Genomic DNA, 25,187 nt, shown 5'->3' on the forward strand with positions numbered 1-25,187 from the left:
AAAAGCGCACAATATCCCAGATAGTTGACACAGATGTCGACATGGAGTCTGACTCCAGTGTCGATGACGATGAGGCAAAGTTGCAGCCTAAAATGACTAAAGCCATCCGCTACATGATTGTAGCTATGAAGGATGTATTACACATTTCTGAGGAAAATCCTGTCCCTGACAAGAGGATTTATATGTATGGGGAGAAAAAGCATGAGGTGACTTTTCCCCCTTCCCATGAATTAAATGAATTATGTGAAAAAGCATGGGATTCCCCTGACAGGAAGGTGATAGTTTCCAAGAGATTACTCATGGCGTATCCTTTCCCGCCAACGGACAGGTTACGCTGGGAATCCTCCCCTAGGGTAGACAAGGCATTGACACCGCTTGTCTAAAAAGGTGACCCCGCCGTCTCCGGATACGGCCGCCCTAAAGGATCCTGCTGATAGAAAGCAGGAAGCTATCCTGAAGTCAGTTTATACACATTCTGGCACACTGCTGAGGCCAGCAATTGCTTCGGCCTGGATGTGTAGGGCAGTAGCTGCATGGACGGATTCTCTGTCTGAGGAGTTAGATACCCTGGACAGGGACACTGTTCTACTGACCCTGGCACATATCAAGGACGCGGTCCTATATATGCGGGATGCCCAGAGGGACATTTGCCTGCTGAGCTCTAGAGTTAACGCTATGTCCATTTCTGCCAGAAGGGTCCTGTGGACTCGGCAATGGACAGGGGATACCGACTCTAAAAAACACATGGAGGTTTTACCTAATAAGGGTGAGGAATTGTTTGGGGACGGTCTCTCGGACCTCGTTTCCACAGCTACGGCTGGGAAGTCAAATTTCTTGCCTTATGTCCCTCCACAACCTAAGAAAGCACCGTATTACCAAATGCAGTCCTTTCGTTCTCAGAGGAGCAAGAAGGTCAGAGGTGCATCCTTTCTTGCCAGAGGTTGGGGTAGAGGAAAAAAGCTGCACCACGCAGCTAGTTCCCAGGAACAAAAGTCTTCCCCCGCTTCCACTAAGTCCACCGCATGACGCTGGGGCTCCACAGGCGGAGCCAGGAGCGGTGGGCGCGCGTCTCCGACATTTCAGCCACCAGTGGGTTCGCTCACAGGTGGATCCTTGGGCTATACAAATTGTGTCTCAGGGATACAAGCTGGAATTCGAGGTGATGCCCCCTCACCGTTTCCTGAAATCGGCCTTACCAGCTTCCCCCATGGAAAGGGCAATAGTGGTGGAGGCAATTCACAAACTTTTTCTCCAGAAAGTGGTGGTAGAGGTCCCCCCCCCTTCAACGGGGAAGGGGCTACTATTCCACTATGTTTGTGGTACCGAAACCGGACGGTTCGGTCAGACCCATTTTAAATTTAAAATCCCTGAACTTTTATCTGAAGAAATTCAAGTTCAAAATGGAATCGCTCAGAGCGGTCATTACAAGCCTGGAGGAAGGGGATTTTATGGTGTCGCTGGACATCAAGGATGCTTACTTGCATGTCCCCATTTATCCGCCTCATCAGGAGTATCTCAGGTTTGTGGTACAAGACTGTCATTACCAATTCCAGACGTTGCCGTTCGGCCTGTCCACGGCACCGAGAGTGTTTACCAAAGTGATGGCGGAGATGATGGTGCTCCTTCGGAAGCAAGGGGTTACAATTATCCCATACTTGGACGATCTCCTCATAAAGGCGAGGTCCAGGGAGCAGTTGCTGATCAGTGTAGCACACTCTCAAGAAGTGTTGCGTCAGCACGGCTGGATTCTGAACATTCCAAAGTCGCAGCTGATTCCTGCGACGCGTCTGCCCTTCCTGGGCATGATTCTGGACACAGACTAGAAAAAGGTGTTTCTCCCGGAGGAGAAGGCTCAGGAGCTCGTGACTCTGGTCAGAGACCTCCTAAAGCCAAAACAGGTGTCAGTGCATCACTGCACACGAGTCCTGGGAAAGATGGTGGCGTCTTACAAAGCCATTCCCTTCGGCAGGTTCCATGCGAGGATCTTTCAGTGGGACCTGCTGGACAAGTGGTCCGGATCGCATCTTCAGATGCATCGGATGATCACCCTGTCCCCCAGGGCCAGGGTGTCTCTTCTGTGGTGGCTACAAGGTGCTCACCTCCTCGAGGGCCGCAGATTCGGCATACAGGACTGGGTCCTGGTGACCACGGATGCAAGCCTCCGAGGGTGGGGGGCAGTCACTCAAGGAAGAAACTTCCAAGGGTTGTGGTCAAGTCAGGTGACTTGTCTGCACATCAATATCCTGGAGCTAAGGGCCATATACAACGCCCTGAGTCAAGCGGAGCCTCTGCTTCGAAACCAACCAGTGCTGATTCAGTCAGACAACATCACGGCAGTGGCCCATGTGAACCGCCAGGGCGGCACAAGAAGCAGGGTGGCAATGGCAGAAGCCACCAGGATTCTTCGGTGGGCGGAGAATCACGTATTAGCACTGTCAGCAGTGTTCATTCCGGGAGTGGACAACTGGGAAGCAGACTTCCTCAGCAGACACGACCTCCACCCGGGAGAGTGGGGACTTCATCAGGAAGTCTTCACGCAGATTGCAAATCGATGGAAACTGCCACAGGTGGACATGATGGCGTCCCGTCTCAACAAAAAGCTAAAAAGATATTGCGCCAGGTCAAGGGACCCTCAGGCGATAGCTGTGGACGCACTAGTAACACCGTGGGTGTTCCAGTCGGTCTATGTGTTTCCTCCTCTTCCACTCATACCAAAGGTGCTGAGAATTGTAAGAAGAGGAGTGAGAACAATACTCATTGTTCCGGATTGGCCAAGAAGAACTTGGTACCTGGAATTGCAAGACATGATCACAGAGGACCCGTGGCCTCTGCCTCTCAGACAGGACCTGTTACAACAAGGGCCCTGTCTGTTCCAAGACTTACCGCGGCTGCGTTTGACGGCATGGCGGTTGAACACCGGATCCTAGCAGAAAAGGGCATTCCGGAAGCAGTTATTCCTACGCTGATAAAGGCTAGGAAGGACGTGACAGCAAAACATTATCACCGTATATGGCGAAAATATGTTGCTTGGTGTGAGGCCAGGATGGCCCCTACAGAGGAATTCCAACTGGGTCGATTCCTGCACTTCCTACAGTCGGGGGTGACTTTGGGCCAGAAATTAGGGTCCATAAAGGTCCAGATTTCGGCCCTATCCATTTTCTTTCAAAAAGAACTGGCTTCACTGCCTGAGGTTCAGACGTTTGTTAAGGGAACGCTGCATATTCAGCCTCCTTTTGTGCCACCAGTGGCACCTTGGGATCTTAACGTGGTGTTGAGTTTCCTGAAATCCCATTGGTTTGAGCCACTTAAAACGGTGGAACTAAAGTATCTCACGTGGAAAGTGGTCATGCTGTTGGCCCTAGCTTCAGCTAGGCGTGTGTCAGAATTGGCGGCTTTGTCATGTAAAAGCCCTTATCTGGTTTTCCATATGGACAGGGCAGAATTGCGAACTCGTCCGCAGTTTCTGCCAAAGGTGGTGTCATCTTTTCATCTGAACCAACCCATTGTGGTGCCTGCGGCTACTTGTGACTTGGAGGATTCCAAGTTGCTTGATGTAGTCAGGGCTTTGAAGATCTATGTTGCCAGGACGGCTGGAGTCAGGAAGACTGACTCTCTGTTTATCCTGTATGCATCCAACAAGCTGGGTGCTCCTGCTTCAAAGCAAACCATTGCTTTCTGGATCTGTAACACGATTCAGCAGGCTCATTCTGCGGCTGGATTGCCGCTACCAAAATCTGTAAAAGCCCATTCCACAAGGAAGGTGGGCTCTTCTTGGGCGGCTGCCCGAGGGGTCTCGGTATTACAGCTTTGCCGAGCTGCTACTTGGTCGGGTTCAAACACATTTGCAAAGTTCTACAAGTTTGATACCCTGGCTGAGGAGGACCTGGTGTTTGCCCATTCGGTGCTGCAGAGTCATCCGCACTCTCCCGCCCATTTGGGAGCTTTGGTATAATCCCCATGGTCCTTACGGAGTCCCCAGCATCCACTAGGACGTTAGAGAAAATAAGAATTTACTTACCGGTAATTCTATTTCTCGTAGTCCGTAGTGGATGCTGGGTGCCCGTCCCTAGTGTGGACTTTCTGCAATACGTGTATATAGTTATTGCTTAATAAAGGGTTATGTTATGTTGGCATCCATTGGTTGATGCTCTATTGTTTGTTCATACTGTTAACTGGGTATGTTTATCACAAGTTATACGGTGTGATTGGTGTGGCTGGTATGAGTCTTACCCTGGATTCCAAAATCCTTTCCTTGTAATGTCAGCTCTTCCGGGCACAGTTTCCTTAACTGAGGTCTGGAGGAGGGGCATAGAGGGAGGAGCCAGTGCACACCAGATAGTACTAAATCTTTCTTTAGAGCGCCCAGTCTCCTGCGGAGCCCGCTATTCCCCATGGTCCTTACGGAGTCCCCAGCATCCACTACGGACTACGAGAAATAGAATTACCGGTAAGTAAATTCTTATTTTAAATCGTATTTAGATAATTTCCAGACCAAAGAGTTCTTTATGCACTAAAACCAACTCTAGATAAAATAGCATAATAATACATTGGCTCCTTACACGTTTTCATTTCTGTAAACAGTATGTCTGTGTATCTAAGGAAATGTACAGTATGTTCCAATTACAGAATTGTCAGGCCAATTTGGTTGTGTAAGTGGCTATAGTGTGCTGGAAGTTGGGCAGTCCCTTTGCAGTGTGATAGACTGTGGAGATGTAATCCCTGTGTTGATACTGGTAATCATGTGACTTTTGGTTTTGCTGCCAGCAGAATGAGATTACTTTTTGTCAAAAAAATTATCAAAGTTTTTTTATTTTATTTTTTTATTTTGCTTTTGGGATTCGCAAAGGAAGCAAATATTAGAGCGATTATCCAGTGTTACTTAGCAATATGTTGTCTAATGCAATAGTTGGTTTAATAACCTTGGGAACTGTTGTTGTGAATTCCATACACACTTTATAACTTTCTCTAGTCTTTTCAGTACCTTGGCAGTACTCTGGAGCAAAGTACAATCAGAGAGCCAACATTTTTGTGCTGTATTAGAAAAAAATACCCAACGCATTAATACAGACATGTTTATCAGAGGCGCTCACATAACTGTGTAGTGTATATTGTGGGTTGTGCTATCACACATGCTTCTCGGGTATGCACACTTTTAAAAAAAAATCATGTTAAAATTGAATTAGAATGTTACTATTATTCCACAACTTCCCAAGTTCTACTTGGGGTTGTTCTGGCGACTGACTAAATGGGTCCTGGTTTGTGCACACCACAGGTGCATGGATAGATGTCTAATTGTACATCGCTGTGCATTATTTTTGCGCTGAAAGACTTGCGATCTCTGCCCGGTTATTGCGTCCACATTAATTAATTTTTTCCCTTTTTTTTTTTTTTTTTTTTTTTTAAGGTTTATTGAAGGGAGTGCCTTTTGTAATCCTGGTCATAACGCAAAGCCGCCATTTTTTGTGTGCCACAGTTGTGACCGCTAAATGTGCCATTCCAAAGAGTCTTATGGGAGCAATTAAATTTAGCAGGTGTTTGGGAACACAAAATAAAAATGGCAAACACTGCAGCTAATTTTATTGATGCGCATTTCTTCCAATTCTGCTATAAACGGCCATTTCAAGGAATTGCGGAAATATCTCACTTTAATTCTACAATATGCGACCTGGCAGAAGTACAGGAAAAATTAAGAAATCATGCTGAACCCCTCAAAAGTGCCAGATAACATAGCAGAACACTTTTTTAAATTGTTTTTATACATGTTTGCAAAATGTTAGTTTCTAACTCACACCTGCAAGTTTAATGGTACTTTCCCATAAATGCAACACCCCTGCCCCTCATCATTTACCCCATTTTTGAGCTTTTTAGAGACATTAACTTGAAAAATAATGCCAGCATTTGCCATAATGAGGTATTGAAATGCCTCCAGGGGTTTCGCCCTGTGTCCCAGAATTTTTTTACTTAAAAAAACAAAAAACAAAAAAACACCCAGCTTTTCCCATGCATTTTGCTGTGAAATTTGTCCTGGAGTTTGGAACTGAATTGTAAGAGTTTGTGGAGGTGAGTTTTACCCGTGAAATCACATCACCCCCCCCCTGACTTCTGGACACATTGTACTGAATTGAATTGCCCCCTTTGTGATTATTGTGCTGGTGAAAAACTGTTCTGGGATTTGAGTACTTTTCTTCTCCACATTTCACTTACTCCACAGTTAGAACGGACTTTGTGGTAAAAGCTTTCAAATATATTTATCTGCATAAAAGTATTGGTGGTACTTCATTAACTGTTTCTTACATAGTGCAGCAAATTTTGTTGCACTTTACGATTGGAAAGAATGATATAACAAAACAAGGTAATAACAAACAGTTGTAGAGGTAGGAAGGCCCTGCTTGCAACTTACAATCTATAGGATCATTACCTAGGGGGGGCAATTCAAATATTCCCCCTGCGGCTACTACTAGCCACTGGGTGCGAGAAGAAATGTGTGCAAAGTCAGTGGTTTAGGCGCCCTAACCAGGATTTTAGATGGGATTAGCCGCTATTTGTGGCTTATCCTTGTCTATTTGGGCGCATAAAGCAATGGGCGCCCGATCAGAACAAAAATTGAATTGCTCTGATGGACCCCCATTAGCTTGGGCTCCCAAAAAATCAATTGAATTGCTCCCTGTATGTCTAATTAACTTTCTCTAACGTCCTAAGTGGATGCTGGGACTCCGTAAGGACCATGGGGAATAGCGGCTCCGCAGGAGACTGGGCACGCCGCTATTCCCCATGGTCCTTACGGAGTCCCAGCATCCACTACGGACTATGAGAAATAGAATTATCGGTAAGTAAATTCTTATTTTTATCACTGCTCTGACTTTCCTTGTTTATCGTCATCCTAGCAGTCACGCACACTTGAGTCTACCTTTGTACTGTCTTTTGGCAGGTTTCTACATGACTGCAATTTTGTTGTGTTGGGAAATGTTATGTAATTTTATTAATTGGCATCTAATTATACAAATCGGCTTTTATTTTATATTTCTCTTACGTCCTAGAGGATGCTGGGGACTCCGTAAGGACCATGTGGAATAGACGGGCTCCGCTGGAGACATGGGCACTACAAAGAACTTTAGAATGGGTGTGCACTGGCTCCTCCCTATATGCCCCTCCTCCAGACCTCGGTTAGATCCTGTGCCCAGAGGAGACTGGGTGCATTACAGGGAGCTCTCCTGAGTTTCTCTGAAAAAAGAATTTTGTTAGGTTTTTTATTTTCAGGGAGCACTGCTGGCAACAGGCTCCCTGCATCGTGAGACTGAGGGGAGAGAAGCAGACCTACTTAAGTGATAGGCTCTGCTTCTTAGGCTTCTGGACACCATTAGCTCCAGAGAGATCGGAACGCAGGTCTCACCCTCGCCGTTCGTCCCAGAGCCGCGCCGCCGTCCTCCTCACAGAGCCGGAAGAAAGAAGACTTCAAAGGCGGCAGAAGACTTCTGATCTTCACTGAGGTAACATTGCTCCCACACACACACTACAGGCACGGATGGGTGCAGGGGGGGCGCCCTGGGCAGCAATAAAACCTCTTGGCCGGCAATATGAAGTATATATACTGCAGAGGCATTAGATATACGAACCCCCGCCAGTATTATATTTTTGAGCGGGACCGAAGCCCGCTGCTAAGGGGGCGGAGCTTGATTCCACAGCACTAACCAGCGCCATTTTCTCCACAGCACGCTGCTGCAAAGCTGGCTCCCCGGACTCTCCCCTGCTGAACACGGTGACAGAGGGCTTAAAAAGAGGGGGGTGGGGCACATATATTTGGCGCAGTGAGTGTATATTGAATACATATATAAAAAGCGCTGTGTATCTGGGAATTGTTTTTCCAGGGTCATTTGGCGCTGGGTGTGTGCTGGCATACTCTTTGTCTCTCCAAGGGGCCTTTTTGGGGAACTGTCTCCAGATTAGATATTTCCCTGAGTGTGTGGGGGTGTCGGTACGTGTGTGTCGGCATGTCTGAAGTGGAAGGCTCTTCTAGGGAGGAGGTGGAGCAAATGAGTGTGGTGTCTCCGTCGGCAACGCTGACACCTGATTGGTTGGATATGTGGTATGTTTTAAATGCAAATGTGAATTTATTACATAGGAGGTTGGACAAAGCAGAGTCCAGGGAAAATGCAGGGAGTCAATCCTTTGCCTTTCACTATGTCACAGGGCCCTTCTGGGTCTCAGAAGCGCCCACTATCCCAGGTAGCAGACACTGATACCGACACGGATTCTGACTCCAGTGTCGACTACGATGATGCGAGGTTGCAGCCAAAGTTGGCAAAAAGTATTCATTATATGATTATTGCAATAAAAGATGTGTTGCATATCACAGATGACCCCTCTGTCCCTGACACGAGGGTCCATATGTTTAAAGAAAAGAAACCTGAGGTTACTTTCCCCCCTTCTCATGAGCTAAATGAGTTGTTTGAAAGGGCTTGGAAACTCCAGACAAACTGCAGATTCCCAAGAGGATTCTTATGGCGTATCCTTTCCCGGCTAAGGACAGGATACGGTGGGAATCCTCCCCCAAGGTGGACAAGGCGTTAACGCGCTTATCCAAAAAGGTGGCGCGGCTGTCTCAAGATACCGCAGCCCTCAAGGATCCTGATGATCGCAGGCAGGAGACTACCTTGAAGTTGATTTATACACATACTGGTACCTTGCTCAGACCGGTGATAGCGTCGGCTTGGGTTTGTAGCGCTGTAGCAGCTTGGACAGATACCTTGTCTGCTGAAATTGATACCCTGGATAAGGATACCATTTTATTGACCTTGGGTCATATTAAAGACGCTGTTCTATATATGAGAGATGCTCAGAGAGACGTTGGCCTACTGGGTTCAAGAGTCAACGCCATGGCGATTTCTGCTAGGCAAGCCCTGTGGACCCGCCAATGGATGGGTGATGCCGACTCAAAGAGGCATATGGAGGTTTTGCCTTACAAGGGTGAGGACTTATTTGGGGAAGGTCTCACAGACCTGGTTTCCTCATCTACTGCAGGTAAATCTACTTTTTTTTTACCTTATGTTTCCTCACAGCCAAAGAAAACGCCACATTATCAGATGCAGTACTTTCGGTCGCATAAGTCCAAAAGAGTACGGGGATCTTCCTTTCTTGCCAGAGGTAAGGGCAGAGGGAAAAAGCTGCCAGCTACGGCTAGTTCCCAGGAGCAGAAGTCCTCCCCGGCTTCTATTAAATCCACCGCATGACGCTGGGGCTCCGCTGAGGGAGTCCGCCCCAGTGGGGGCTCGTCTTCGACTTTTCAGCCACATCTGGGTTCAATCACAGGTGGATCCCTGGGCAATAGAAATTGTATCCCAGGGTTACAAGCTGGAATTCGAAGATGTGACTCCTCGCCGGTTTTTCAAATCGGCCCTACCAGCTTCTTCCCCAGAAAGGGAGGTAGTTTTAGATGCAATTCAAAAACTGTGTCTTCAACAAGTGGTGGTCAAAGTTCCCCTGCTTCAACAGGGGACGGGGTAAAGGTTTATAATCTTATTTTCTCTATCGTCCTAGTGGATGCTGGGGTTCCTGAAAGGACCATGGGGAATAGCGGCTCCGCAGGAGACAGGGCACAAAAGTAAAGCTTTCCGATCAGGTGGTGTGCACTGGCTCCTCCCCCTATGACCCTCCTCCAAGCCAGTTAGATTTTTGTGCCCGGCCGAGAAGGGTGCAATCTAGGTGGCTCTCCTAAAGAGCTGCTTAGAAAAGTTTAGCTTAGGTTTTTTATTTTACAGTGAGTCCTGCTGGCAACAGGGTCACTGCAACGAGGGACTTAGGGGAGAAGAAGTGAACTCACCTGCGTGCAGGATGGATTGGCTTCTTGGCTACTGGACATCAGCTCCAGAGGGACGATCACAGGTACAGCCTGGATGGTCACCGGAGCCTTGCCGCCGGCCCCCTTGCAGATGCTGAAGTAAGAAGAGGTCCAGAATCGGCGGCAGAAGACTCCTCAGTCTTCTAAAGGTAGCGCACAGCACTGCAGCTGTGCGCCATTTTCCTCTCAGCACACTTCACACGGCAGTCACTGAGGGTGCAGGGCGCTGGGAGGGGGGCGCCCTGGGAGGCAAATGAATACCTATTTTGGCTAAAAATACCTCACATATAGCCTCCGGAGGCTATATGGAGATATTTAACCCCTGCCAGAATCCGTTAAGAGCGGGAGACGAGGCCGCCGAAAAAGGGGCGGGGCCTATCTCCTCAGCACACAGCGCCATTTTCCCTCACAGAAAGGCTGGAGGGAAGGCTCCCAGGCTCTCCCCTGCACTGCACTACAGAAACAGGGTTAAAACAGAGAGGGGGGGCACTAATTTGGCGTTAGAAATATATAAAAAAGATGCTATAAGGGAAAACACTTATATAAGGTTGTCCCTATATAATTATAGCGTTTTTGGTGTGTGCTGGCAAACTCTCCCTCTGTCTCTCCAAAGGGCTAGTGGGTCCTGTCCTCTATCAGAGCATTCCCTGTGTGTGTGCTGTGTGTCGGTACGTGTGTGTCGACATGTAGGAGGACGATGTTGGTGAGGAGGCGGAGCAATTGCCTGTAATGGTGATGTCACTCTCTAGGGAGTCGACACCGGAATGGATGGCTTATTTAGGGAATTACGTGATAATGTCAACACGCTGCAAGGTCGGTTGACGACATGAGACGGCCGACAAACAATTAGTACCGGTCCAGACGTCTCAAAAACACCGTCAGGGGTTTTAAAACGCCCGTTTACTTTAGTCGGTCGACACAGACACAGACAGGGACACTGAATCCAGTGTCGACGGTGAATAAACAAACGTATTCCTTATTAGGGCCACACGTTAAAGGCAATGAAGGAGGTGTTACATATTTCTGATACTACAAGTACCACAAAAGAGGGTATTATGTGGGATGTGAAAAAACTACCATAGTTTTTCCTGAATCAGATAAATTAAATAAAGTGTGTGATGATGCGTGGGTTCGCCCCGATAGAAAATTATGGGCGGTATACCCTTTCCCGCCAGAAGTTAGGGCGCGTTGGGAAACACCCCTTAGGGTGGATAAGGCGCTCACACGCTTATCAAAACAAGTGGCGGTACCGTCTATAGATAGGGCCGTCCTCAAGGTCCAGCTGACAGGAGGTTGGAAAATATCATAAAAAGTATATACACACATACTGGTGTTATACTGCGACCAGCGATCGCCTCAGCCTGGATGTGCAGAGCTGGGGTGGCTTGGTCGGATTCCCTGACTAAAAATATTGATACCCTTGACAGGGACAGTATTTTATTGACTATAGAGCATTTAAAGGATGCATTTCTATATATGCGAGATGCACAGAGGGATATTTGCACTCTGGCATCAAGAGTAAGTGCGATGTCCATAACTGCCAGAAGATGTCATGGACACGACAGTGGTCAGGTGATGCAGATTCCAAACGGCACAAAGGTGTATTGCCGTATAAAGGAAGAGGAGTTATTTGGGGTCGGTCCATCGGACCTGGTGGCCACGGCAACTGCTGGAAAATCCACCGTTTTTACCCTAAGTCACATCTCTGCAGAAAAAGACACCGTCTTTTCAGCCTCAGTCCTTTCGTCCCTATAAGATCATATCTGCCCAGGGATAGAGGAAAGGGAAGAAGACTGCAGCAGGCAGCCCATTCCCAGGAACAGAAGCGTTCCACCGCTTCTGACAAGTTCTCAGCATGGCGCTGAGACCGTACAGGACCCCTGGATCCTACAAGTAGTATCCCAGGGGTACAGATTGGAATGTCGAAGTTTCCCCTTCACAGGCTCCTGAAGTCTGCTTTACCAAGGTCTCCCTCCGACAAGGAGGCAGTATGGGAAAAAATTCACAAGCTGTATTCCCAGCAGGTGATAATTAAATTACCCCTCCTACTACAAGAAAAGGGGTATTATTCCACACTATATTGTGGTACTGAAGCCAGAAGGCTAGGTGAGACTTATTCTAAAAAATTTTTTTGAACACTTACAAAGGTTCAAATCAAGATGGAGTCGCTCAGAGCAGTGATAACGAACCAGGAAGAAGGGGACTATAACTATATAGTGTCCCGGGACATCAGGGATCCTTACCTCTATGTCCCAAATTTGCCCTTCTCACTAAGGGTACCTCAGGTTCGTGGTGCAGAACTGTCACTATCAGTTTCAGACGCTGCCGTTTGGATTGTCCACGGCACCCCGGGTCTTTACCAAGGTAATGGCCGAAATGATGATTCTTCTTCGAAGAAAAGGCGTCTTAATTATCCCTTACTTGGACGATCTCCTGATAAGGGCATAGTCCAGGGAACAGTTGGAGGTCGGAGTAGCACTATCTAGGATACTGCTACAACAGCACGGGTGGATTCTAAATATTCCAAAATCGCAGCTGATCCCGACGACACGTCTGCTGTGCCTAGGGATGATTCTGGACACAGTCCAGAAAAAGGTGTTTCTCCCGGAAGAGAAAGCCAGGGAGTTATCCGAGCTAGTCAGGAACCTCCTAAAAACAGTGCATCATTGCACAAGGGTCCTGGTAAAAATGGTGGCTTCCTACGAAGCAATTCCATTCGGCAGATTTCACGCAAGAACTTTTCAGTGGGATCTGCTGGACAAATGGTCCGGATCGCATCTTCAGATGCATCAGCGGATAACCCTATATCCAAGGACAAAGGTGTCTCTCCTGTGGTGGTTATAGAGTGCTCATCTTCTAGAGGGCCGCAGATTCGGCATTCAGGATTGGATGCTGGTGACCACGGAGCCCAGCCCGAGAGGCTGGGGAGCAGTCACACAAGGAAAAAATTTCCAGGGAGTGTGATCAAGTCTGGAGACTTTTCTCCACATAAATATACTGGAGCTAAGGGTAAATTTATAATGCTCTAAGCTTAGCAAGACCTCTGCTTCAAGGTCAGCCGGTATTGATCCAGTGGGAAAAACATCACGGCAGTCGCCCACGTAAACAGACAGGGCGACACAAGAAGCAGGAGGGCAATGGCAAAAACTGCAAGGACTTTTCGCTGGGCGGAAATTCATGTGATAGCACTGTCAGCAGTGTTTCATCCCGGGAATGGAAACTGGGAAGCAGACTTCCTCAGCAGGCACGACCTCCACCCGGGAGAGTGGAAACTTCATCGGGAAGTTTTTTCCACATGATTGTAAACCGTTGGGAAATACCAAAGGTGGACATGATGGCGTCCCGTCTGAACAAAAAACGGGACAGGTATTGCGCCAGGTCAAGAGACCCTCAGGCAATAGCTGTGGACGTTCTGGTAACACCGTGGGTGTACCAGTCGGTGTATGTGTTCCCTCCTCTGCTTCTCATACCTAAGGTGCTGAGAATTATAAGACGTAGAGGAGTAAGAACTATACTCATGGCTCCGGATTGGCCAAGAAGGACTTGGTACCCGGAACTTCAAGAGATGCTTACAGAGGTCTTATGGCCTCTGCCGCTAAGAAGGGACTTGCTTCAGCAAGTACCATGTCTGTTCCAAGACTTACCGCAGCTGCGTTTGTCGGCATGGCGGTGGAAAGCCGGATCCTAAGGGAAAAAGGCATTCCGGAAGAGGTCATTCCTACCCTGGTCAAAGCCAGAAAGGAGGTGACCGCACAACATTATCACCACATGTGGCGAAAATATGTTGCGTGGTGTGAGGCCAGGAAGGCCCCACAAAGAAATTTCAACTCGGTCGTTTCCTGCATTTCCTGCAAACAGGAGTGTCTATGGGCCTCAAATTGGGGTCCATTAAGGTTCAAATTTCGGCCCTGTCGATTTTCTTCCAGAAAGAATTGGCTTCAGTTCCTGAAGTCCAGAAGTTTGTCAAGGGAGTATTGCATATACAACCCCCTTTTGTGCCTCCAGTGGCACTGTGGGATCTCAACGTAGTTCTGGGATTCCTCAAATCACATTGGTTTAAAACCAGTCAAATCTGTGGATTTGAAGCATCTCACATGAAAAGTGACCATGCTCTTGGCCCTGGCCTGGACCAGGCGAGTGTCAAATTGGTGTTTTTTTCTCAAAAAAGCCCATATCTGTTTGTCCATTCGGACAGGGCAGAGCTGCGGACTCGTCCCCAGTTCTCTCCCTAAGGTGGTGTCAGTGTTTCACCTGAACCAGCTTATTGTGGTGCCTTGCACCTACTAGGGACTTGGAGGACTCCAAGTTGCTAGATGTTGTCAGGGCCCTGAAAATATGTTCCAGGACGGCTGGAGTCAGGAAAACTGACTTGCTGTTATCCTGTATGCACCCAACAAACTGGGTGCTCTTGCTTCTAAGCAGACTATTGCTAGTTGGATGTGTAATACAATTCAGCTTGCACATTCTGTGGCAGGCCTGCCACAGCCAAAATATGTAAATGCCCATTCCACAAGGAAGGTGGGCTCATCTTGGGCGGCTGCCCGAGGGGTCTCGGCTTTACAACTTTGCCGAGCAGCTACTTGGTCAGGGGCAAACACGTTTGCTAAATTCTACAAATTTGATACCCTGGCTAAGGAGGACCTGGAGTTCTCTCATTCGGTGCTGCAGAGTCATCCGCACTCTCCCGCCCGTTTGGGAGCTTTGGTATAATCCCCATGGTCCTTTCAGGAACCCCAGCATCCACTAGGACGATAGAGAAAATAAGAATTTACTTACCGATAATTCTATTTCTCGGAGTCCGTAGTGGATGCTGGGCGCCCATCCCAAGTGCGGATTATCTGCAATACTTGTACATAGTTACAAAAATCGGGTTATTATTGTTGTGAGCCATCTTTTCAGAGGCTCCGCTGTTATCATACTGTTAACTGGGTTTAGATCACAAGTTGTACGGTGTGATTGGTGTGGCTGGTATGAGTCTTACCCGGGATTCAAAATTCCTCCCTTATTGTGTACGCTCGTCCGGGCACAGTACCTAACTGGCTTGGAGGAGGGTCATAGGGGGAGGAGCCAGTGCACACCACCTGATCGGAAAGCTTTACTTTTGTGCCCTGTCTCCTGCGGAGCCGCTATTCCCCATGGTCCTTTCAGGAACCCCAGCATCCACTACGGACTCCGAGAAATAGAATTATCGGTAAGTAAATTCTTATTTTTATTTCAAAAATCAATAATTCACACTTAACATTTTGTTGGGAATATGCCTGTTCCACCAATTTTATATTTCCAGTTAATTTATACTTTCAGATCAGATGCTTCAGTTCTTTGTGAACCTGTTTTAATAGGTTGTGTCTGTAGCATTTACAGTACATAGTAATATTAGCAATATACATTTCCAAGTGCATGTGGCCCTTTGGCATCTTTCAATGTTATTTTCTTCTGTTTCAATTTTTGATCAGCTGTAGGACAGTCAGATGCTGTTTATATAGATGATCACTGATCTGTGTGGGGAGCAGCTGGCATGCACAAGCAAATTTAGAAAAGATGATTACCTAGGTGGGGTAAGGCGTGGTCATATTACTCGCCAGTGTTTTGCAGTAGAGATTATTGATAGTGTAGGCATCTGTCCTATCAAAACAGCTAATGAGAGGAAAGCGTTTAAATGCAACCAATGGTTAGGGGTGCACTTCTGTGGATTTCACCATTAATCATTGTTTAAAGATATTTTGGAGTGTTTTGCCTTTCTCCCCCCCCCCCCCCCCCCCCCCCCCCCATTATGTCAAATATGTGGCTACTTGAATTTAAAAATTTGTATCTGTGGCTGGAAAATATTTATCATGCATTAGTATGAATCTTTACAATGATGTGGGAAAGGGTTATAAGAGTCTAAGGAAGGGATGTACTAAGAGGAAAATTTATCCAAAAATCCGAAACGGTCAGAGGTTTGGCCACATTTCCATATGTACCAAGCTCCAGAATGCTTTTCGGAAAAGCTTTCCTTTGCAATCTTAATCGCAAATCCTAGGTGTATACTGGTGTTATTAATGCTGGTATGTACCCAATAGGTCGTGAGATGTATTGCACCCACGATGTGATAGTATATTTCCTGGCCAGTCATACTTTGAATACAGTATTGTATACATGTGTTGAGTTTTTTTGTTCTAAAACATGTTTGTTGCCTTAACAAAAAATCACCCATGGAATGGTCGTCTCTTGGTATATTCAATACAACAGAAATGTGTGGCTGCTGACACAAAAATATCTTCCTGACTTTCCTCTAGGCACATCATTGTACTATCAGCCTGGCCTTCTGTCTGGTGGACCTTTGGAACATGACTGCAATTTACAACGCTCTATTGGCTATTATTTAGAGAGTCTCATCTGCCTGGGCCCTTTTATGAAGAACCCATTAAGAATCACACTCCGTGGCGTCACCAATGATCAGGTGGATCCCTCTGTAAGTTCATATTCCGTTTAGCATCCTGTAATAGCATTTTGTCTCCATAATCTTACATTCTGCCCATAAAACATGCTTTTAGTATGGAAATAAAAAATGGATTATAAATTTAGTGGCTCTGATCAAAATGTTTGGGTCTGCAAAGTTTTTGTGTACTTGAGTAGCCACACATCTATGTAATGCAAATACAGTGTAAATGGCAGCTTAAATTGTGAGTTTGTATCAGTTTATTTTTTAATTTATCTTACGTCCTAGAGGATGCTGGGGTCCACATTAGTACCATGGGGTATAGACTGGTCCACTAGGAGCTACTGGCACTTTAAAAGTTTGAGTGCGGGCTGGCTTCTCCCTCTATTCCCCTCCTACCAGACTCAGTTTAGCAAATGTGCCCTGCGGAGCCGGTCACAGTTAGGGGTGCTCCATAGGAGTTTTTTTCTAGTTTTATTATTTTTCTTTAGAGTTAGGCACAGGGAGGCTGCTGGCAACAGCCTTCCTGCTTCGTGTGACTTAGGGGGGGGAGTAGTGTCCAACCCTCAGAGGTTAATGGTCACTATCTCCGCTGACAGGACACGGAGCTCCTGAGGGTGATGATCGTTAGCCGCCCGAGGTGACCGCTCACTCCCACAGCATGCCGCCGCCCCCTAACAGCAAGAAGATTCCGGTGGCGAGTGAGTCACCGGCGACCCGACAAGCCGGGAGCCGGTGTGAATGGCGGCAACAGGGCAGGAGTGCACTACTAACTGGGCTCTGGAGAGCTCAGCGGTACACAGTGCAGCGCTATGAGGGGCGCCCTGAGCCAGCGCAGAAACCCTACACTGGTCACTCAAGACTGTCAGGAACCCCGGTAACGCTGCCAGCCATACCTCAGGCCAGTATAAAGATTTGAAAGTGCGGGAAGACGCGCCATGTTCAAGGGGCGGAGCTTCTCCTCAGAGCGGACCCAGCGGCTTCAAGCGCCATTTTCGCCCTACAGAGACGCTGACTGGGAGTGCTGTCCCTCCACACGACTCCAACTATCCTGTGCGGTACCAGGGGGTTGTAGAAGGGAGGGGGAGGCTGTAAATTACTGTGTAGTCTATTAAAGGTACACAGTCAGTGCCAGGTATTTTGTTTACAACTGCCTAATTAAGCACTGTGTGTGTGCTGGCTCCAAGCTCTGTATTTCTCTGAAGGTACTTGTGGGGTGGGGGGGGGGGAGAGAGAGACTGTGTCTGACTTTGTGTGTGGGTGTATGCTCTCTCACATAGCCATGTCCAGGGACTCTGTCTTATGCTGGTTTGGTCAGGTTATGTTCCTATCCTTCTAAAGCCCCTAGCATATACCCAAGAAACGTGCAAGCCGACATGGATACCGACACGGCAGACGGTGATGGGGATGTGCTGAGGGGGACGGCATCCCTTACAAAGGGGGTGCAGCACATGATTGAGGTCATTAGAGATGTATTAAACATTACTGACACAACACCTGAGCAGGTTGAGGAGGCTTACTTCGCAGACAATAAGAAAGCCTCGCTAACCTTCCCTGCGTCTAAAGAATTAAATGCTCTATTTGAAAAATCCTGGGAAACCCCGGAGAAATAATTCCAGATTCCCAAGAGGGTTCTGGTTGCTTTTCCCTTCCCTGGGGAGGATAGAAAAAAATGGGAAAACCCGCCCATAGTTGACGCATCTCTTTCCAGGCTGTCAAAAAAGGTAGTGTTACCTGTTCCCGGATCTACCGCGTTAAAAGAACCGGCTGATCCGTAAAATTTACACTACGCTTAAATCCATATACACTGCTTCAGGGGTGGCGTTAAGGCCCACTATTGTCTGTGCATGGATTTCTAAAGCTACAGTAAAGTGGTCAGGCACGTTACTAGAAGACTTAGATACAATGGATAGAAGTGACATTGAACTGTTTTTACGTAACGTACAGGATTCTGCGGGTTTCATGGTGTAGTCCATGAAAGACCTGGGTATGCTGAATGCAAGGATATCTTCCATGTCTGTCTCCTCTCGCAGGGGACTCTGGCTACGCCAATGGTCTGCAGACGCAGAATCCAGGAGAAGTGTGGAGGACCTACCCTTCACAGGTCAGGCTGCATTTGGGGAAGCATTGGATGTGTGGATTTCTTCCTTCAGCTGTTCCTTCTACGAAGAAACCCTTTTCTTCCTCTGCATCGCAGTCTTTTCGGACCGCTAAGACGAAAAAGTCCAAGCCTCCTACCACTTTCTTTAGAGGTGGTCAGACAAAATCCAAGAAGCTCTTGCTTCTGCAGGCTCCCAGGACCAGAAGCCTGCTTCTGGTTCCTCAAAATCCTAGCATGACTGTGGACCGCACAGCCTGGAGAACGGGTTGGTGGGTGCGAGACTCAGAAGTTTCAGCCACGTCTGGGTGTCGTCCAGCCTGGATCCCTGGGTACAGGATTTTGTGTCCCAGGGGTACAGACTGGAGTTTAAAGAACTCCCGCCTCACCGATTCTTCAAATCAGGCTTGCCAGCTTTACTGACAGGGCTATCCTACAGGAAGCCATCTGAAAATTGGAAAAGTCAGAGGTCATTGTTCCAGTTCCACCTCATATGCAACACATGGGTTACTATTCAAACCTTTTCGTGGTACCGAAACTGGATGGTTCGGTCAGACAGATTTTGAACTTGAAAATTGTTAAACCCTTATCTGAGGGAGTTCAAATTCAAAATGGAGTCTCTGAGAGCGGTGATCTCAGGTCTGGAGGAGGGAGAGTTTCTGTCATCCCTGGATATCAAGGATACGTACCTCCACATCCCGATTTGGCCGCAGCATCAGGCTTATCTCAGATTTGCACTGTTAGACAGTCACTATCCGTTTCAGGCACTGACATACGGGCTCCCCACAGCACCGAGGGTGTTCACCAAGGTGATGGCAGAGATGATGGTTCTCCGCAGACAGGGAGTGAACATAATTCCATATCTGGACGATTTGCTGATAAAGGCATCGTCCAGGGAGAGGTTGTTGCAGTCCATTGCTCTCAAGACTCGTCTGCTCAGGGAACATGGTTGGATCCTGAACCTTCCAAAGTCACATTTGGAACCGACGAGGAGATTGTCTTTCCTGGAGATGATCCTCAACGCGTAAGTGCAGAGTGTGTTTCTACCAGTGGAGAAAGCGTTGGTGATACAATCGATGGTCCGGGTTGTCTTGAAGCCTGCCTGGGTATTGGTTCATCAGTGCATTCACCTTCTGGGAAAGATGGTTGCCTCCTACGAGGCTCTACAGTATGGCAGATATCATGCTCGATCCTTCCAACTGGACCTCCTAGACAAGTGGTCGGGTTCTCATCTACATATGCACCAGAGGATACGTCTGTCGTCGAAAGCAAGGATTTCACTCCTCTGGTGGCTGCAAATGCCTCACCTTTTGGTGGGCCGCAGGTTTGGGATTCAGGACTGGATCCTTTTAACCACGGATGCAAGTCTTTGGGGATGGGGCGCAGTCACTCAAGGGGAAATATTCCAAGGAAGGTGGTCAAGTCTGGAATCCAGTCTTCCAATAAACATTCTGGAGCTAAGAGCCGTGTACAACAGTCTTCTCAAAGCGGCACATCTTCTGCGAGATCGGGCTATTCAAGTGCAGTCGGACAATGTAACGACGGTGGCCTAAGTAAACTGACAGGGCGGAACGAAGAGCAGAGCTGCAATGTCGGAGGTAACAAGAATCATCCTCTGGGCAGAAAAGCATGCATTGCCGCTGTCTGCGAATTATTTTTTTTTTTTTTTCATTCTGGCAGTGGACAACTGGGAAGCAGATTTCCTCAGCACACAATCTCCATCCAGGAGAGTGGGGCCTCCATCCGGAGGTGTTCACGGAGGTGACAAATCTTTGGGGTGTACCTCAAATAGACATGATGGCCTCCCGTCTCAACAAGAAGCTTCGGAGGTATTGTTCCAGGTCAAGAGACCCGCAAGCAGTGGCTGTGGATGCCCTGGTGACTCCGTGGGTGTTCCATTCGGTGTACGTGTTCCCTCCACTTCCACTCATTACAAGGATCCTAAAGCTCATAAGGAGAACAAGAGTTCAGGCAATCCTCATCGCTCCGGATTGGCCAAGAAGGGCTTGGTATGCGGACCTTCTGGGTCTACTGCTGGAAGACCCAAGGCCTCTCCCTCTTCGGGAGGACCTGCTGCAACAGGGGCCATTCGCCTATCGAGACTTACCGCGGCTACGTTTGACGGCATGGAGGTTGAACGCCAGATACTAGCTCGAAAGGGCATTCTGAACAAGGTTGTTCCTACCCTGATACAGGCTAGGAAAGGAGTAACGTCTAAACATTACCATCACATTTGGAAATGGTATTTATCTTGGTGTGATTTCTCCTCTTCCTACAAGCAGGTGTGGATATGGGCCTGAGGTTGGGATCCGTAAAGGTCCAGATTTCGGCCTTATCCATTTTCTTCCAGAAACAGCTTGCTTCCTTTCCTCCCTGAGGTTCAGACTTTCTTGAAAGGTGTTCTGCACATCATGCCTCCCTTTGTGCCGCCTACGGCACCCTGGGATCTTAATTTGGTGTTGCAGTTTCTCCAATCGGATTGGTTCGAGCCTCTACAGGAGGTTGAGGTCAGGTTTCTAACGTGGAAGGTTGTCACTTTGGTCTTAGCTACTGCTAGACGTGTGTCGGAGTTGGGAGCTTTCTTTTAAAAGTCCCTACTTGATCTTCCATGAAGATAGAGCTGAGTTCCGGACACGTCAGCAGTTCCTTCCAAAGGTTGTGTCGGCTTTTCATATCAATCAACCTATTGTGGTGCCAGTTGCTACTGACTCAATTCCATCAAAGTCCTTGGATGTTGTAAGGGCTCTGAAAATTTGTGACGAGAACTGTTCGTCACAGAAAATCGGACTCTGTTTGTCCTGTATGATCCCAAGAAAATTGGGTGTCCTGCTTCTAAGCAGACGATCTCTTGCTGGATCAGATCACGGCAGGAATGCCGTGTCCAAAATCTGTTAAGGCCCACTCTACTCGTAAAGTGGGTTCTTCCTGTGCAGCTGCCCGGGGTGTCTCCGCTTTACAGCTTTGCCGAGCGGCTACTTGGTCTGGGTCAAACGCGTTTTCAAAGTTCTACAAGTTCGATACTTTGACCAAATTTTAGGTCCTCAGAGGCCAATCAGTTCTGCAGGAGCCTCTGCGCTCACCCTCCCGATCTGGGAGCTTTGGTACATCCCCATGGTACTAATGTGGACCCCAGCATCCTCTAGGACAGGGGTGGGGAACCTCCGGCCCGCGGGCCGTATACGTTTGGCCTGGCCCACCAACTTGTGTCAGTGAGACACGCTGCTGCTCAGTCCGGCTGCAGCGTGTCTCAGCTGTCAGAACAGGGAGGAGAGCGCGGCTGTCTGGTGGGAGCGGCGGCGTGTAGTACTTCAAAGCAGCCGCCGGTCCGTGAGCCAATCAGGAGCCGCGGCTGCCGGTCCGCGAGCTCTGATTGGCTCTCAAACCGGCGGCTGGTTTGAAGTACTACACGCCGCCGCTCCCACCCGACAGCCGCGCTCTCCTCCGTGTCCCACGGTAAGCAGCACGGAGGGGAGAGGGGAGGGCATCTGTATACCTGGCACTGTGGGGGCATCTGTATACCTGGCACTGTGGGGGGCATTTGTATACCTGGCACTGTGGGGGGCATTTGTATACCTGGCACTGTGGGGGGCATTTGTATACCTGGCACTGTGGGGGGCATTTGTATACCTGGCACTGTGGGGGGCATTTGTATACCTGGCACTGTGGGGGGCATTTGTATACCTGGCACTGTGGGGGGCATTTGTATACCTGGCACTGTGGGGGGCATTTGTATACCTGGCACTGTGGGGGGCATTTGTATACCTGGCACTGTGGGGGGCATTTGTATACCTGGCACTGTGGGGGGCATTTGTATACCTGGCACTGTGGGGGGCATTTGTATACCTGGCACTGTGGGGGGCATTTGTATACCTGGCACTGTGGGGGGCATTTGTATACCTGGCACTGTGGGGGGCATTTGTATACCTGGCACTGTGGGGGGCATTTGTATACCTGGCACTGTGGGGGGCATTTGTATACCTGGCACTGTGGGGGGCATTTGTATAACTGGCACTGTGGGGGGCATCTGTATAACTGGCACTGTGGGGACATCTGTATAACTGGCACTGTGAGGGGCATTTGTATACCTGGCACTGTGAGGGGCATTTGTATACCTGGCACTGTGAGGGGCAATTGTATACCTGGCACTGTGGGGGCAATTGTGGATCTGGCACCGCACTATTGGGGGCATATGTGTATGACGTCCCATTTTAACTGGCCACACCCATTTTTTGGGCGCGTGCGCGCCTTTGGCGCGCACACACAGTACCTCTAAGGGGCAGACCTACTGGGGGGCAGGGTAATTTTTGAGAATTTTTGTATGGCCCCGAAAGATTTTATAAATATCCAAATGGCCCTCGGTAGAAAAAAGGTTCCCCACCCCTGCTCTAGGATGTAAGAGAAAATAGGATTTTAATTACCTACCGGTAAATCCTTTTCTCGTAGTCCGTAGAGGATGCTGGGCGCCTGCCCAGCGCTTCGGTATCCTGCAGTGGTTACTTCAGTACTGCATTGTTCTTTGTTAAGTACTGTTATTATTTGGTTCGGTAATGTTATTCAGCTGTTGCTGAGTTTTCAAGCTAGTTAGCTTGGTTTGCCTTGTTTGTGTGAGCTGGTGTGAATCTTGCCACTGTCTGTAAAATCCTTCTCTCAAAGTTGTCCGTTGCCTCGGGCACAGTTCCTAGACGGAGTCTGGTAGGAGGGGCATAGAGGGAGGTGCCAGCCCACACTATTAAACTCTTAAAGTGCCAGTGGCTCCTAGTGGACTAGTCTATACCCCATGGTACTAATGTGGACCCCAGCATACTCTACGGACTACGAGAAAAGGATTTACCGGCAGGTAATTAAAATCCTATTTTTACATCTCTTAAGGTGGATACTCTTAAGGCTACAGCTATTCCGTTGCTGAAAAAGTTTGGCATAGATGGGGAGCATTTTGAGCTGAAGGTAAGATTTCATCATTCCAGCATATTTGGCATAACTCCTGTTTTAAGTAAAACAGTTTTATTGTGAAAATAGATGATGCTGTTTGTCATTTCAGAGCATGTGGCGTAAATTGGGAATTTGGGGGGGAAAAAGTGAGAGAAATTGTTTTGTATTTTCAGTAAAGAATACACAAATTGCTATTAGGTTTAAGGAAAACCGAGTTTTGAAAGGGTAGCTGGAATCGGATGTACCTTTCTAAATAGTGTCTGTCCAGGATCTTCATTTTTTTTGTTTTTGTTTTCGCATCAGGATGCATTATATTTATAAACTAACACTGTAGTCCAGACCCCAATTGCCAGTGAGAGGATGGGAAGGTAATAGTGGAGCAGTGCTGTCTGCCTGTCCTTAAAGCTTGTCTTGCAGTTAGAATGTCTTTAAATAAAAAAAACTGCTGGAGAGAGCCCAGAGGGAGACTAGCTCCCTTGGACACTTTTCTAAAACTGGTCTGGAGTGGGATGGGCGGGGACACGGAGGGGGAGGAGCCAGTCACATGTATACATTTAAGTGCCTGATCAACTTATCCACCTGTCTGTACCTGCCCCCTCCACCCCCCGCCAACCACACACACAGGCATAAGTCTTCAGTGTCCCCTAGTGGATGAAAGAGGGAACGGATTTCTGTTCCTGTATATGTTAATTTTTGTGTTTGAGTTTTTTGAATCAAATGTGAAATTTTTGTTTTTCCAGATTCTAAGGAGAGGCATCCCCCCTGGTGGTGGTGGGGAAGTAATCTTCTCCTGTCCAATAAGAAAGGTTCTGAGACCTGTTCACCTGACAGATCCTGGAAAAATAAAGCGTATCCGAGGAGTGGCGTATCCTTTTATTTCTAGAACTTGCTTGTACAAACTTTTCTGAATGTTTGTTTCCCAGGTTATCCGTTTTAGATATTATAAGTGCATAGGCTTGGTGCAGTTTCTGCAGAGCCATCTCACATTTGTACCCTGTAGCAAACAGTAACTATATTTACTGCCTGTTCTAAAAGTAATTCAGCGAAAGATGATTAAAGTTTTGTCATTTATTATGTAGATCCCTGCAGGATGTTAATGGATAGAGGATGTATGATAGAGATGTCAGTCTTCTCATTGTAGTTGAAAGAATAATGACCCTTAAAAGTATTGCTACTACTTGGGCAGCTTCCCCATTTTTCTAGCGTTGCAATGGTCATAAGTTTAGAATTGAAGCTTCTTTGACCATGGGTTCACAGATATTCTGTCCGAGTCTCTCCACAAATTGGCAACCGAATTGTGGATTCGGCTAGAAGCATTTTGAATAAGTTTCTGCCGGATATTTATATCCACACAGATCACCTGAAGGGTGCAAATTCTGGAAAGTAAGTAATACTGGAGACCAATTTTGTTTTCAGTTTATGTACTTGAGGTTCCTGGCTTTTTTTTTTTTTTTTTTTCCCCAAACCCCTAAAATAAAATGTTAAAACATTAATCAGTTTTGTAAATGTGTCTCAAATGCTTAAAATGCATTGTAAAGTATTCCCTTTTAAATCTTTGTGACCTTTCTCATTATTTTTTGGCACCTCCTATTTTGAGATGTGCTACTTCTGCTTAAAATTGGACACATGGAGTAACTGGCTGATATAATGGATAGCTCCTAGTTAAAACAGACTTGAAGAGCCTAGAAAACAAATTCTTGTATCTTAATGTGCATACACAGGGTGAGATTCGGGCTGACCCCGATTCTCACTGTGTGATAGGGACTAGGTTGGTATCGCAAGCATAAAATGACTCTGCTTGCGATACTGACTGTGCGTTTTGGCTGTCAATTTTGACTATCGTTTCTACGACAGTCAAAATTGACTTGCCTGCACAGTCTATCTAGGCTTGCGATGCTGACATCGCA

The 25,187-nt window shown here is 47.5% G+C and overlaps 1 protein-coding gene across 1 annotated transcript in view; it reads left to right on the forward strand.

Moving 5' to 3' along the window:
• RCL1 (RNA terminal phosphate cyclase like 1) overlaps positions 1-25,187 on the forward strand; it is a 71,349-nt gene that overhangs the window by 7,994 nt on the left and 38,168 nt on the right. Inside the window, exons 3-6 of the mRNA XM_063913979.1 lie at positions 16,111-16,286; positions 23,221-23,295; positions 24,021-24,145; positions 24,538-24,663. Of these exons, the coding sequence (XP_063770049.1) occupies positions 16,111-16,286; positions 23,221-23,295; positions 24,021-24,145; positions 24,538-24,663 (502 nt within the window). The remainder of the gene's footprint in view (positions 1-16,110; positions 16,287-23,220; positions 23,296-24,020; positions 24,146-24,537; positions 24,664-25,187) is intronic.

The sequence above is a fragment of the Pseudophryne corroboree genome, chromosome 1 (assembly GCF_028390025.1).
Source record: "Pseudophryne corroboree isolate aPseCor3 chromosome 1, aPseCor3.hap2, whole genome shotgun sequence".
Classification (NCBI taxonomy): Eukaryota; Metazoa; Chordata; class Amphibia; order Anura; family Myobatrachidae; genus Pseudophryne; species Pseudophryne corroboree.